Below are 16,186 nucleotides of genomic sequence, written 5' to 3'. Positions count from 1 at the left end.
GAGAGGTCCTGGGAACCTGAGGCTAACATCCTGGACAAAGATCTCATCAAGAGGTTCCTGCAGGCTAGAAAGAGGGGGAGGCCAAAGGGGGGGTACTGTCATGGCCGCGGCGGCGTCCTGTGCTCCGGGCCGCCGCCACGACCTCCCTCTGTCCCACGCAGCTGCCGGGGTCCTTGTGCAGGGACCCGGCGCTACTGTCTGTTCGGCCCCGGGGGGCGCCTCACCTCGTCCTGCTCTGGTCTCCGTCTGTGCCGGCCGGCGCGCGCGTCCCCGCCTCCTAGGGCGCACGCGCGCCGGCTGTCTCAGATTTAAAGGGCCAGTCCGTCCCTAATTGGTAGTTGCACCCAATCACTCCCTATAAATCCCAGCGTGCCCTGTCCCTCGTGTTGGAGCCTCTACATGCTTCCCATAGCGTTTGGCCCAGCTCCCTGTTGTTCCTGATTCCTATCCGCTACCTGGTTCCTAGTCCCTGTTCCTGATTCCTATCCGCTACCTGGTCCCTAGTCCTTGTTCCTGGTTCCTGCTCCCCTGTTACACCATTGCTCCTGTGTTCAGCCTGTCACCTGCGGTTATGCCTACAGACCTCTGCCAGCACCATCTGCTGCCTACTGCTCCTGCCACGCCTTGCCTGCCGTCACTAGCAACCAAGCCAGGGGTAGCGACCTAGTCCATCCCGCCTTGCGGCGGGCTCTGGTGAAAACCAGCGGCCCCTTAGACTCCGCTCCCTGGTGAGGTTAGTGCCATCGCTGGTGACGGTCCAGTGGATCCACTACTCCAGGCGTTACACTACGGTACCTTGGGCCCACCAGGGAAATTGATTCTAGGGGCACACACTACATACATTTTCTGTCATGCCAAACCTTTCATGTTAGTACAGTGACTTTGCATATAGCTGTGTATGTAACGCACTTGTCCGTCACTTGTACAATCTTTTCTGTGGCAGCATATGCAAAAAGCATAAAGTGACACATAGGCTGCTTAGGTGAAGCATGTCTGCGGGGGTCCCGATCACATGGCCTGACTACCAGAGGTCTCCTATCTTCCTCCAAGCAGTCAGGTCTTCAATCTTCTGATAGAGTCTGACACAGGTAAGGAAACATTTACCAACTTGAGGCCCGTAGCATTCTTCTCCAGGAAATTCTCCAGGCCCGAAATCAATTATGATGTTGGCAACCATGAGTTGCTAGCTTTAGAGGACTGGAGACATTTCCTAGAGAGGGCCAGACACCAGGTCACGGTCCTTACTGATCATAAAAATTCACTCTAGACAAAGCTAAAAGGTTGAACCCCAGGCAAGAACGCTTGGCGTAATTTTTTACTTGTTATTTTTATATGTTAACATATTTTTATTAGATTTTTTATATACATATACAACAAATCATAGTTTGTCAATTCCAGGAAATATACAGTACACATATGGATTGTTACATGACATCTGTCACGGCCGCGGCGGCGTCCCGTGCTCCGGGCCGCCGCCGCGACCTCCCTCCATCTCATGCAGCTGCCGGGGTCCCTGTGCAGGGACCCGGCGCTGCTACATGTTCGGCCCCGGGGGGCGCCTTACCTGGTCCCGCTCCTGCCTCCGTCTGTGCCGGCCGGCGCTCGCGTCCCCGCCTCCTAGGGCGCGCGCGCGCCGGCTGTCTCAGGTTTAAAGGGCCAGTCCGCCCCTAATTGGCTAGTTGCACCAATCACTCCCTATTTATTCCAGCCCTGCCCCACCACAGGTGTTGGAGCCTCTACATGCTTCCCATAGCGTTTGGCCCAGCTCCCTGTTGTTCCTGATTCCCGTCCGCTACCTGGTTCCTAGTCCCTGTTCCTGATTCCTATCCGCCACCTGGTCCCTAGTCCTTATTCCTGGTCCCTGTTCCCCTGCGTCACCACTGTTCCTGTGTACAGCCTGTCACCTGCGGTTACGTCCACTGACCTCTGCAGCACCATCTCCTGCCTACTGCTCCTGCCACGCCTCGCCTGCCGTCACCAGCAACCAAGCCAGGGGTAGCGACCTGGGGGTCGCCTGCCGCAGCAAGTCCATCCCGCCTTGCGGTAGGCTCTGGTGAAAACCAGTGGCCCCTTAGACTCCGCTCCCTGGGGAGGTTAGTGCCATCGCTGGTGACGGTCCAGTGGATCCACTACTCCAGGCGTTACAACATCTTCCCCACCAACTCGTTCCAAGTCTTTATAGGAAAGTCCAGTTTCTCCTGAACTCTATGTTACATTATCACTAGGTGAGGACAGCTTCCCAAAACATAACAGAAAACAAACTACCCCAACATAAACCCTCCCAGCCAACCCCTTTCTCTCGTGCACTGACCCTCCCACCGACCCAGATATATACCTTCAATGGGCCAACAACTGCCTACACGTTACCCAGGCTTAATCGTCTTTTTATGCCATGACTTTATAACTTCATTGTTACCTGTCATCTTGGCACTGAAAACATTAAAGCTGACGCTCTGTCTTGAAGTTTCGGGGGTGGTAAAACACTCGAGAAGGAACCCGAGAATATCCTACCCCCTGGTATTATTTGTGGTAATATGACATTTGATCTTACTAATGCTATTCTTAAATTCAGAAAAACTGTTTGTTTCCTTGAATTTGAGACGAGCGGTATTGAAAGAGGAGCATACATCTAATTTAGCTGGTCATCTTGGTGTTGCTGGTATTGGTTATTTTGTTGTCTCGCTCATGTTGGTGGCCTTCCTAGCAAAAAGCTGTTCAGGAATATGTCAAGTCTTGTGAGATGTGCTCCCAGGCTAAGATCCCAAGATCACTGCCAGAGGGACTATTACAACCCCTACTCTTGCCTAGTTGTCCTTGGTCCCATGTTTTGATGGATTTTTTTACCAGTCTCCCACCATCACAGGGAAAGACGGTAATCTGGGTGACTGTGGACCGTTTTAGTGAGATGTGCCACTTGGTGGCTTTGAAGAAACTACCCAATGCTTAGACTCTTGCTAAGTTGTTTCCACGTGACATCCTCCGGTTGCACGGATACTCTCAAATATAGTCTCTTACCGAGGTGTGCAATTTGTGTCAAAATTTTGGAGAGCTTTTTGTGATCTGCTAGGTATCTCTTTTCTTTTTCATTCTCATCAGCGTTCCACCTGGAGATTAATCGTCGGACAGAAAGGGTTAACCAGTCTTTTGAGCAATAACTGTTCAATCGAACACTGCACTATTCGAAAGATTTGAGTTCGAATATGTGATCGAATATTCGAATCTAAATGAACTTTACTAAAACAGCTAAACAATTTTTTAGCTGTTTTAATAAAGTTTATGCTCCCTGGGAAAGAAAGAAAGCAATATTACAGGACACGGTATTACCGGCGGCGGGGGTTAATGGGGCTGGGACTTACATACTGGCAGCGGGATGACATTACGGCTGCGAGTATGTAATTACATTGGAATTCACAGGGGCGGGAACTGCTGCAGATATAGCTGCGTATTCGCGTGAATTTACCCTAAGGAGTCGGAGTCGACACACTGAGCTCGTTGTGCCGGGCTCCGGCAAATAGAGAAGACAGAAGATAGAAGACCTGGGAGGTTGAGTAGAAAGCTCTGCCCCCTCCACTGCACTGCACCCATCCCAGCAAGGGGTGTCACTTAACTCCTTCTTTGCTGGTATGGGTGCAGTCTGATATCAGTCTGGCCCCCAAGGGGTTAAGTTGGGATCCTTGCTTGACCCCCTGGGGGCCCGATTTTTCAGTATGGCACCCAAAGGGTTAAGGGGGATGCAATGCATCCTCCTTTAACCCCTTGGATGCCACACTGTAAGCAGCGATCTGTAAAGATGCTGCATACTGTAGGGTGCACAACACAGCTCACAATGACGGGTGTTTTGCTCCTGTTTGTGTGTTTTTTGTGCGTTTCTCCCCTTTTTTTTTTCAGGTATCGGTATCCGGTGGCTTACGACTAATTCGGTGGACTACATCGATGACCAGCGTTGTTTGGATTTTTGTTTTTTATAAAATGGTCAACAAGGGGTGTGGGGGTGTTTTTATTTGAATAAAAAAAAAATATCACTTGTGTCTTGTCTTTATTTCTTTACTATATAGATTTAGTAGTGGAAGCTGTCTAATAGAGGGAATCCATTACTAAGTCGGGGCTTAGTGTAAGCCGGTATAAAATGGCTAACACTAACCCCCCACACACTATTACCCCAGTACCCAATGCCACCAGCGGTACTGGAAAGAGCCGGGTGCCAGTAGTCCCGGAGCATCAAAATTGGTGCTCCTGGACTGGGCGGCAGCAGGCTGGTAATAATTAGGTTGGGGAGGGCCAAAACAAATGGCCCTTCCCACCCTGGTGTTACTAGGCTGCTGTTTCTTGGTTTTTAACCCAGCTGGTTATGAAAATAGGGGGGACTCTATACATTTTTTTTTTCTTTTAAATAAATAATAATAAAAAAAAAAACGCATAGGGTCCACCCTATTTTCATAACCAGCCGGGTTAAAAACCAAGCAACAGCAGTTTGTTTTGGCCCTCCCCAGCCTTAATATTACCAGCCTGCTGCCGCTCAGTATAGGAGCGCCAATTTTGATGCTCCGGGACCACTGGCACCCGGCTCTTCCCAGTACCCCTGGTGGCATTGGGTACTGGGCGGTAATGGGGGGGGGGTAGTGTTAGCCATTTTATACCGGCTAACACTAAGCCCCGACTTAGTAGTGGAAGCCATCTAATAGATTGAATCCATTACTAAGTCTATATAGTAAAGAAATAAAGACAAGACACAAGTCAAAAATATTTTTTTATTCAAATAAAAATACCCCCACACCCTTTGTTGACCATTTATTAAAAAAAATATCCCAACAACTGCTGGTCATCACCGTAGTCCACCGAATCCGTCGTAATCCACAGGATACCGATATCTGAAAAACGAAAAGGGAGAAACACACAAAAAAGCACAAACAGGAACACAACACCCATCATTGTAAATGGTATTATGCACCTTATAGTATGCAACATCTTTACAGATCGCTGCTTACAGTGTGGCACCCAAGGGGTTAAAGGAGGATGCATTGCATCCCCCTTAACCCTTTGGGTGCCATACTGAACAATCTGGCCCCCAGAGGGTTAAGTAAGGGTCCCCACTTAACCCCTTGGGGGCCAGACTGATGTCAGACTACACCCATACCAGCATGAAGGGGTTAAGTGACCCCCCTTCCTTGCTGTGATGGGTGCAGTGCAGGGGAGAGGGGGGGGAGCTTTCTACTCACCCTCCGATGTCTTCTATCTTCTGTCTTCGCTGGTCCGCGGCACACTGAGCTCAGTGTGACGGGGACTGGCTCCTTATATGTCCGCTCAGCCGATCAACTGAGCGGACTTATAAATCTAAATGTTTCTTCTAATGTTGCTATTGTGATAAAAAAAAATAGCATCATTAGAAGAAACATTTGCTGTTTCAATTAAAGTAAAGTATTAATTAGTACATTGAGCTGTATTACCGGCAATATGAATTGCCAGCATTAATAGAGCTTCCTGTAATAATTACTTTTTAATTAATAAAGCACATTTTCGTTCTAATAAAGTTATCTTCGTTGTACAATAGCATAATTAAAATGAATACATACTTTTGCAATTAAATATACAGTAAATAAATAAGTATACAAATATATATATATATATATATATATATATATATATATATATACACACAGTGGTACCTTGGTTTGAGTAACTTGGTTTAACCCCTTAGCGACCCATGACGTATCTGATACGTCATGGTGCCGCTCGGGGTGTTCAGAGCGGGGTCCCGTGCAGCCGGGCAGTGCCTCTATTAGCCGGCGCGGGTCCCGTTGCCGCGCCGGCTAATTAAGCCTCTAAGTGCAGCTGTCAAACCTGACAGCTGCACTTAGATGCTGTGTTCACACTGCCCTGGTGTCTAGTGGGACGCTGATCCCGGCTCGGCAATAGATTGCTATGGCCTGCAGCAGGCCATAGTAATCTATGACCGATCTAATCGATCTTTGCTGTGTATATACACAGCATTGATCTCTATGAGAGATCAGTGCTGTCTATATACAAATCCCCCAGGGAAGCTTCTAGTTACAGTAAAAAAAAAAAAGTAAAAAAATGTTTTTATTAATAAAAAATCCCCTCCCCTAATAAAAGTCCAAATCACCCCCCTTTTCCCATTTTATAAATATAAATAAATAAATAAATAAATAAACATATTTAGTATCACCGCACGCGTAATCGCCCAAACTATTAATTAATCACATTTCTGATCTCACACGGTAAACGGCGTCAGCGCCAAAAAATTCCAAAGTGCAAAATTGCGCATTTTTGGTCGCATCAAATCCAGAAAAAATGTAATAAAAAACGATCAAAAAGTCGTATATGCGCAATCAAGGTACCGATAGAAAGATCACATCATGGCGCAAAAACTGACACCTCACACAGCCCCATAGACCAAAGGATAAAAGCGCTATAAGCCTGGGAATGGAGCGATTTTAAGGAACGTATATTTGTTAACAATGGTTTGAATTTTTTACAGGCCATCCGATACAATATAAGTTATACATGTTATATATCATAGTAATCGTAACGACTTGAGGAATATCCATAACAAGTCAGTTTTACCATAGGACGGACGGCGTAAATGCAAAACTCCCCGAAATCAAAACAAATTCGTTTCTTTTTCAATTTGACAGCGCAAATGATTTTTTTCCGGTTTCGCAGCATATGTTATGGAAAAATAATGCCTGTCATTGCAAAGTACAATTGGTTTCGCAAAAAATAAGCGCTCATATACGTCTCTAGGTGAAAAAATTCAAGCGCTATGGACTTTTAAACTTAAAATGAAATAAGCAAAAGCGCAAAAACGAAAATAGGCTTTGACCTTAAGGGGTTAAGAGCGTTTTGGTTTAAGAGCTCACAGTTTTGCAAAATTATGACTTGGTTTAAGAGCATTGCTTTGGTTTAAGAGCTCCCTGTACTGGGTGGGAGCGCGAGTGGAGGAGGGACATGGTCTGCATAGCGGGGTCTACAGCCCTGTACTCTGACCCAGAAAGACTCCCTCACCTTCCAAATCATAGAAGATCCACTTCAGGCTGGGGCTTACATCAGGGGACAGGACTGTGGAGGTTATCTCCATAGCTGTAACCCCTCTCTCCCCAGACAGAGAGCTCTGCATGTATTTGCCCACATCTTCCCTGCTAATTTCTTCATGCTCCCTGCAGTCTCTGTCCGCCCTTGTGTTTCCCATCCTCTCCATTACTGTACAGTGACTTATAATATCACATATTCTGCTGTCTCTGAATGTTTTTTTTTTATCTATTTTACATGTTATTCAGAATAATAAATCATTATTTTTGGGGTGTGCAACCAATTGTTTGAATATCAATGATTTCTTATGGGAAAATTTGCTTTGGTTTAAGAGTGGATTTGGATTACAAGCATGGTCCCGGAACGAATTATGCTCGTAATCCAAGGCACCACTGTATATATATATATATATATATATATATATATATATATATTTTATTAACAGTATATTTATGTCACTATTGTGCAGTAACCTGGTCTGAATTGGGTCTGTTTTGCTTTTGTGTGACACACCCGCTTGCTTCTCAGCTTTCTGGCTATGCAGGAGTTAAGCTGAGAAGCTGTGGGACTTGATTATACAGCTGGGTGGCCTGTTTGATTGATGAGTTTATCTGCCTGTCTGCAGCCTGGAGGATCAGAGCGCCGGTCCAATTAGGATCCGGTCCGGACTCTTGCTCAGCATAAAACAAAGCTAAGGCACAGTTCCAGCGCTGGCTATTTAGGTAAACTCCTGGTTCCAGCTCCCCCATATATTCCTGCGAACCCCTTTCCTTATCCCTCTGTTTGACTCGACTTGTTATCCGACCTTCTGCCTGACTATTTGACGATCCCTTTGCCTGCTGATTTTGTACTGCGTTGCCTGTTTGGATTTGACCAGGCTTGTTTACCATTCTTTTATGTTTTTCGTCCGTCTCGTTCTGTGTGCACTTTATCATCGCAGGGAATGTCTACATGGTTGTCCACGGCCACCTAGGGCCGATCGAGGCAAGCAGGCAGGGACAGTGGGTGGGTTCAGACCTAGGGCCCACTGTCTTGTTGTGTCTGTATCACCTGATCCTGACAAATTAATTGCAAAAGCTATTGTACAACGAAAATAACTTTTTTAGAACGAAACTTTGTTTTATTAATTAAAAATAACTAGTACAGGGATCGTCATTATTGCCGGAAATTGCTAATTGCCGGTAATACCGTTCCCTGTAATACTGCTTCCCTGCTTTCCCACATGCATTCCAGAGGTGTTTGCATCACTTTCTAAAGATGTCTTGGACTTGGTGACATCCGAATCGTCGAATATTGATTTCCCAATATTGAAGTCCCAAGGATTTTTCTCCCATTAGACTATAATGGGATTCGAATAGTCGAATATCAGGAGCTATTCAAATCGAATCCAATTAAATCGAATATTTCACTATTCGCTCATCTCTATCTGAAAACCAAAATAAGTGGGCTGATTACCTGTCTATGGCAGAATTTGCTCTGAACAATCATGTGAATGCGTCTACTAAACAAACTCCTTTCTTTTGTAATTACGGTTACCACCCCAAGTATTACACATTGTCGAACCCAGAACCACACTTCTCATCAAGATCACTCAAAAACTGTGCAAACATTATAAAGTCAAACGCCTGTTGCCTGCTGTAGGGCATTCTTGCATTACATCAATGAGGGTATAAGGCTGTATACTCCTTGTGTGCTAAGGCGAAAAAAAACTAAGTGTGGTACTACTCTTCTACATACTGTGTGCCATATAATAAAGTTGAACGCCTGTTGCCTGCTGTAGGGCATTCTAATACGAGCATATGGAAGTGGCAGATGACTTTGAAAATTTTAAGAGAACATTCTGACCGCATCACACACATCCCTCTTGCCTATGTAATCTGTGCTTGTCATTGGCAACGTGATTTAAAAGGGGGCATAAACATATTTCTTTGCGTTAAAATGTGGCTTTCTGTCCATACTACTGTAAAGGAAAGAAGCTTTCTATGAATTTTTTCCACTTTACATAGAGGTTATATTGTGTTTGGAGTGTATAGTTGATAGGCTGTGATATTGGCGTAATACTGCAACTTTGGCGTGTTAGATGCACCCAGGCATGCTTCCCCTGCTGTCCCAGTTGCATTCCAGAGATGTTGGCATCATTTCCTGAGGGGTCATTATGGACATGGTGACCTCCAAGTGGTCGAATTTTGATTTTCAAGTCTCGAGCATTTTTTTCCCATAGACTTTAATGGGATTCGATATTCGATTGAATAGTCGAGTATCAGGGTCTACTCGACTTGATATTCGAAAATTTGAATATTTCACTACTCGCTCATCTCTAACTGGCTGCTCATCAAGTCAGAGACTGGGGTGCCCGAACTATTAAATTATGATTGACTGAGCGGCCAGTCCATCAGCCGGGACAGGAATTTTCCCCAGAGTCGTGACAACAGCAATGTTTTTTTTTAAAGATTTAAAATTTTTAAAAACCATCAAATAAAATAAAAGTTATAGAAGTTGCCTATCGTTGTAATTGCACCGACTTTAAGAACATAGATAACTTGCCAGTTTTAACACCTCGTCCCCCCACCCTGGTGTAGCAGGCCAGATTAAACCCCGTCCAGATTATACCCGGGTATAAAATGGCCTAGGCCAGAATATACCCCAGGGTATAAAATAGCCTAGGACAAAATATACCCCTCCAGGCCAGAATATACCCGGGGGTATAAAATAGCCTAGGCCAGAGTATACCCCGGGTATAAAATAGCTTAGGCCAGAGTATACCCCGGGGTAAAAAAAAAGCCTAGGCCAGAGTATAAAATAGCCTAGTCCGAACTATACTCTGGGATGTAAAATAGTGTAGGCCAAACTATACCCCGCTGTATAAAATAGCCTAGGCTGATCCGAGTATTACTTGTCATGTGCTGATCCATGTAGGACACGTCATGTGCTGATCGGTGTAGGACACGTCATGTGCTGATCGGTGTAGGACACGTCATGTGCTGATCGGTGTAGGATACGTCATGTGCTCATCAGGTGAATGATTCATATTCACCCGATAATTGGCCAATGTTATGCTGCGTTTATACGGAACGATAATCGTTCGAATTTGCACGATAACAATCGAATTCAAACAATAATCGTATGTGTAAACGCAGCGAACGATCAAACGACAAGCGAAAAATCATTCATTTTGATCTTACAACATGTTCTTAAATCGTTGTTCGCAATAAATTCGCAGATCGTTCCGTGTAAACAGTCGTTCACCAATTTTACTTATGTGTTTTGATATCGTTAATCGTACGATCGGGCGAATTATTGCTCTGTGTAAACGCAGCATAAAGGATGTTTCAGGATGTTATGATTTCCTTATATTATGAACAGCCAAGTTTTTCTGGTTGAAGTAATAAAAGTCTATGGTGGCATTTATCATCTACACATTTTTTTTTTGAGCAGGCGGTGCTTTGTATGGGCTGCGTAAAATTTTACGGTTGTTGCGCAAAAATCATTATTAGACGCAAGTGCCTTGAGACATCTTTTATGTCTAAGGCTGGATTCACACAGCATTTTTGCTGTCCGTTTTTTTTTCATCCATCCAAAAAAAAAAAAAAGAAAGAAAGAAAAAAAAAAAAACGGATTTAAAACGAATCAAAACATATCTTTTTTTTTAGCGTACATAAAAACGTGGTGGACCATATTTTTGTGTACACTAAAAAAACTTTTTTTATTATAGAAGTCAATGGAAAAAACGGATCCAAATGGAGGCACACAAATGCATCCGTATTCTTCATCCATTTTTCATCCGTTTTTTACAAAAAGTGAATGGAAAAAAACAGACTGCAGTGTGAACCCAGCCTTGCACAGCTTTGCTTAAAAGCTACGCTAGGGGAGGATTTTGTGCAAAAACTGAAAATTTGCACATGATAAATCTAATGATAAAAGTAGTTACTAGAAAACCCCACCCCCTCCCAGTGCAAACCTTGAAAAAAGGTGCAGGTGGTGGAAACTGATAGAAAATAGCGCAAAACCCTTAATAAATCTTGCAAAGATTTTGCACAAATCTTATTAGCAAAAACTAAAAATAAAACAATAGTGCAAACACAATGGCCTGAGGGGGGGTATGAATTGGCCTAGGCCGAAATATACCCCGGGGTATAAACTAGCCTAGGCCAAAATATACCCAGGGTATAATCTAGCCTAGGCCATTTTAACCCCGGGTACAATCTGGGCTGGGGGTATACTCTGGCCTGTTACACCGGTTTTGTAGCATGTTTTATGGAAAAATTAAGTCTGTCATTGCAAAGTACAACTAGTGGCACAAAAAATAAGAGCTCATGTGGTCTGTAGGTGAAAAAAGGAAGGGCTATGGCCTTTTAAACACGAGGAGGAAAAAACTAAAGCGAAAATTAGCCTGGCCCTGGGGGGGTTAAAAATGGCCAGACTTCTCCTTTAAGGCTTTGTTAACAGAATGTCTTTTCCTTGCCATTTTATAGCCCTCTTTTTGGGCAGCCATAATTTTGAGACAAGAATAGAGCCGTAACTTGCATACTGCAGCATATTTTTGTCATAAGGCAAAAAGGAAGGGGGTGGGGGGGATTATAATAAAGAATGTATACCTACCTATCCCCGTGCCCTCGCAGCACCACATCACAGGTCACAGCCCCCCAGCCAGCCTCCTCTGGCTTCCGCTCCTGCGACAACATGACCTGGGCTCAGGAGTGCCTGCTAAGCCAGTTATTGACTGGCTAAGAGGGTACTTTCCCTCAGATTGTGTCATAGCAGGAAGCTGGGGGACAATGAAGTCTGGCGGCTGTCAGAGGGCTGGTGACACGGTGCTGCAGAGGCACTGGGATGGGTAAGTATATCAATTGTCTTACAACACAATACAGGCTTCTGGATCCCATTCAATGCTCATTCAGTCAACTGAACTCTCTGATGGTTCAACCTGCAGCCCTGCTCTGCTCTCCTGAATATTAATTTGAGCTTTACAATTAAATTGTATTTTATTTCTTTTTCAGGATTTTGTGTATTAGATGAATCTGCAATGCTTACCAATAATATTAATTACAGTGTAAGCTCTATAGTGGAAAATGGACAAACAATCACATTCCAGTGTATTGGAGAATTGAAGACAGAAGATAACCTGGAAGCCAAATGTGAACAGGGAAAAATAAGTTATCCAAAATGTGTTGCTTCAAGTAAGTCTATAGTATATACATGTGCTGTACTGACAGAAAAGAACGCTGCTTACTAACAATTATAACAATTATTCCCTGATTCAGTGCATTGATATGTTTGCAAAAGAGTCGAGAAGGAGGTGACTGAACATAATAGTGTGCACTTACCCAGGGCCGTATTTACCACTAGGCACCCGTAGTCCGGTGCCTAGGGCAGCACCTTCCAGGGGGCAACACCAGGGAGCAGGTGGAAGAAAACAACTTTTTTTGTTGATTTTATTTTTTTAAGTCTCCCACCTCCTGGGGGAGGTATGGTCAGGTCTGGTGTGGAGGTGTTGTTCAGGTCTGGTATGGCTGTGATGCCTGGAGCTATTACCTACCTATTTCCTTCAGACAATATGCAGACTGCTCTAATCATTGATTCAATGTGGAAATTTATGTTTTAAGCTGTTAAAAACCATGAAAATGCGATTCAGACAATGTTTCTTCATGTAGAGAAATGCATGTGGCCAAAACCACTCTCCTCCACGCTACGCAAGATAGGGTGTCTTCAGGTTTAGTGCCTAGGGCAGCAGCAGCTGTTAATATGGTCCTGCAGTTACCTTGGCTCCAGCTCTTGAGTCCGCTTGTCCTCCACTCTGGTTCCTGGTCCCCCATCCACTTCCTGGTTTCAGTGGGGACCTGGGTCATGTCGTGGCAAACCCGATCAGCCAGTCAGCGCCCAAGGCAGGACCACAAATCAAATCCAAAAATACATAGCTGACCTGTCACCACGTAGAGCTGTGAAATACAGTTTGAACAGAATCTGCATGCAAAGTGATTTGGACTTTATTAATTGTAGAAAATCGGGAGAAAAACCAAGAAGAAGAAAGAAAATGGATTACAATGTAGAGCTTTTTTTAGGCACTATAAAGGTGCCCTCACAGTTGTTTTTTGTGATGTTTTTTGGCCCTCAAAAAAAAACTAACCAAAAAACGTAAATTCTGCATATGGTGCATTTTGTTTTTTCCATACGTTTGTTTTCTTTTCTGTGGCCAGATTCTTCTCTATTAATGACTCTATTCGAAGCATTGCTGTAAATCCCCTTCTCTATATCTTTAATAAGTAAATCAAAACAGACCCAGTACTGAGCCTCAAGGTATATTACATAAAGTACCCTGAACTCAAGAACAGGAGAACACAGTGATAGGTTAGTTGGGGGAAAGGTCAGAAACAATGTGAGAAAATATTACTTTACTGAAAAAGTAGTAGATGCTTGGATCAAACTTCCAGCAGATGTTGTAGTGAATCTACAATAACTGAATGTAACCTTTCCTGAGATAAACAGTTATCTATCCTAAAATAATAAGAGCAGAAATATTAAAGGGGCAGACTAGATGGATCAGAGGGGCTTTTTCTGCCAAAATCATCTATGTTTCTATGTTACATATAAGCATTTATAAAACCATGCTGGCTATCACTTATAATTTTAATACCAGAGTCCTTTATGAGCCACTGAAAAATTTATTGAAACCCTTAATGACGCAGATAACTTTAATTTTAATGTTTTCATCTTTTCATCCTCTCCTTTTAGAAGGAGAATTCTTTTAATTTTCCATGTACAGCCTCTATAAGAGACCAATGGTACTTTGTAGTGACACTTTTTATGTTACCACTAAATGTAACGTGAAACTATCACATCAGGGGGAAAGTGTGAGCCCTGATCTCACCAACAGCCTCTGTCCCTGCACACATCCTCTGTCCCTGCCCACAGCCTCTGTCCCTGCCTGCTTGCCGATCTTGCACTAGGCTGCAATCGACAACTGGATGACTGTCCCTACGCTGCTACATGCAGGGGCCGTCAGGTGTATACATGGTCAGTCTGGGTCAGCAACAGACGATAATGTCAGGACACAAATCAGCAGACAACAAAATAACCCAATACATGTCAGGGCATCATAACCAGAAGAATAATACAGTACAAAATCAGAACCAAAGAGAATACAAGCCGAGGTCAGAAGCACAGTCAAAAACAAGGTACGAAATCAGAATATAAACTGTAGCAGCTGTACGCTATTACTGCGCAGACACTGACAAAATGGCACTGTACAGTGGAATTGGATTAAATGTCCATTTGTACACAGACACAAGAGGATTGGAGATGTGAGGTCACCAGCAGGGAAAAGATCAAGGCTAGCTTTGCAGCAGTCAAATTACTGGTTGCTTGCCTACTCCAGATTCTCTTTTTAGCTCCCTCTGCTGGTCAACAGTGAGAAATATTTCTTCTATTCAATCCTTTCTTGGTAACTTATCACTTCTAAAAACTACTTCTCAACAACCACAAGATTTGGCCCTCCCCCGCAGAAGAGGTTCTGAAAGCTATCTCCTCCTTAAAAAAAAACAAGAAACAAATCACCGGGAAGGCCCCCCCCACCCGAGCCAGCCCCAGCCAGAGAACACCACACCACAATTATCCACAAGATAGAAAGAGGAGGGGAGAGAAAAAAAAAAAGGACCACAGTACACCGTCTGACGTGTCCATCCTGCCCACACAACCAGACACTTAGCTATACTCCCCTGCCCACGCCCGCTATCCCCCCCATAAAGGGAGGGTGCACGGCGTCCGCAAGGGGGGCATGCTTCCATAACATATCATTGTTGGCCCTTGACAGTATCACCTGCAAAGTACCTCACAATACATTTCCACCCAGACACGCGTCCAACTATGTATTATGATCAGTACGAGTGTCCAGGCTCACCGCACTGACAAATTTCCAATCTTACAGGGGACACGCCCAATCCGGATCTAACCAAGGTCCAAAAAAAAAAAAAAAAAAAAGAACATACATCCACTCCAGCAAATAACATACAAGAACTATTCCCAACACACATCTCTAGCTAAGAACAGGCCCAGGGGGGAACCCAGACCGGGTGAGCAGGGGGGGACACCCCCCGCCCAGCCCCTCCACAACTATCCCCATGCACAAAACCATACACCTCCAGGGTCGCGGGGATGCCCCACAGCTAACAATCCACAAAAAGAAGAGAGCAAGAAAAAAACAATAACCCTAAAGTGTTCCTCTAATTAAATTACCCCTCCCTACCCTCCCTCCCATCTAGAATAGCCAATACTGGATCTAAATCAAACCTTAACTCTGCCTTTTCCATAGTTTTCTTATGAACCCCATCCCAGAAAGTTCCAAGAGCCCCACATGACCACATCATATGTTCAAATCCAGCCCGACCAACTCCGCATCTTGGACAATTACCCCCCCTCCGCTCATTGAACTTAGACAAGAATAATGGGGTGTAATATAGCTGATGAACAATATTGAATTGGATAACTCTAAGAGAACCTACTCGGGATATTTCTTTAATACCTTTAAGAATTCTCTCCCATTGAACATCTATGTGTACCCCTGGAAAGGGGAGGATTGGGAGTCCCCAATGTAGAAAAATATTTGTTAGCCTCAGAATGTTTCTGGTTGTCCAGATGGAGACAAGATAATCTTTGCAGTTATTTGAGAGAGAAGGTAGGGGAAGGGGTGTGGGACATCTTCCAGGTTTTGGAGAGTTGCCTTTTAGAAGGGAAAGAGTGGAGGAAGTTAGTAATGGTAAAATCTTTAAGTAGGGTTTGGAAAAAACTTAAGAAAGAACTTAAGAGAGATGGACTGTTGGATTTTGCTCCACTGTGGCTGAGTGATGGGGTTAGTGGTTTAGGCGGATCAGCAGCAGGGAAAGGTTTCCTAGAAGCAGGAATAAAAACAGCTAAGGAAGTAATGCAAGGAGGAGAAATTAAAAGCTGGGCCAACTTAAGAGAAGAATACAACTTAGATGAAAAATATTGGTTGGAATATGTGAGGTGTAAAGCTGTAATCCGAGAGAACCTAAAAAGGAATCAAGGAAGCATCTGTGATTCAGGCCCAGTAATAGAAAAACTTAGGAAGGGGGTAGTATGTAAAAGGGAGGTCAAACTGCTATATTCTTGTTTCCTTCTGGACGAT

At 44.1% G+C, this 16,186-nt stretch overlaps 1 protein-coding gene across 3 annotated transcripts in view; it reads left to right on the top strand.

Moving 5' to 3' along the window:
- LOC138788993 (complement factor H-related protein 3-like) overlaps positions 1 to 16,186 on the top strand; it is a 97,286-nt gene that overhangs the window by 65,584 nt on the left and 15,516 nt on the right. For all 3 annotated transcript variants that reach the window (XM_069967470.1, XM_069967468.1, XM_069967467.1), the window contains one exon: positions 12,045 to 12,224. In XM_069967470.1, the coding sequence (XP_069823571.1) occupies positions 12,045 to 12,224 (180 nt within the window). The remainder of the gene's footprint in view (positions 1 to 12,044; positions 12,225 to 16,186) is intronic.

Source organism: Dendropsophus ebraccatus, chromosome 4, assembly GCF_027789765.1.
Source record: "Dendropsophus ebraccatus isolate aDenEbr1 chromosome 4, aDenEbr1.pat, whole genome shotgun sequence".
NCBI classification, from domain to species: domain Eukaryota; kingdom Metazoa; phylum Chordata; class Amphibia; order Anura; family Hylidae; genus Dendropsophus; species Dendropsophus ebraccatus.
Note: the sequence above shows the minus strand (reverse complement) of the source record. Positions and strands in the feature narration are given on the sequence as shown.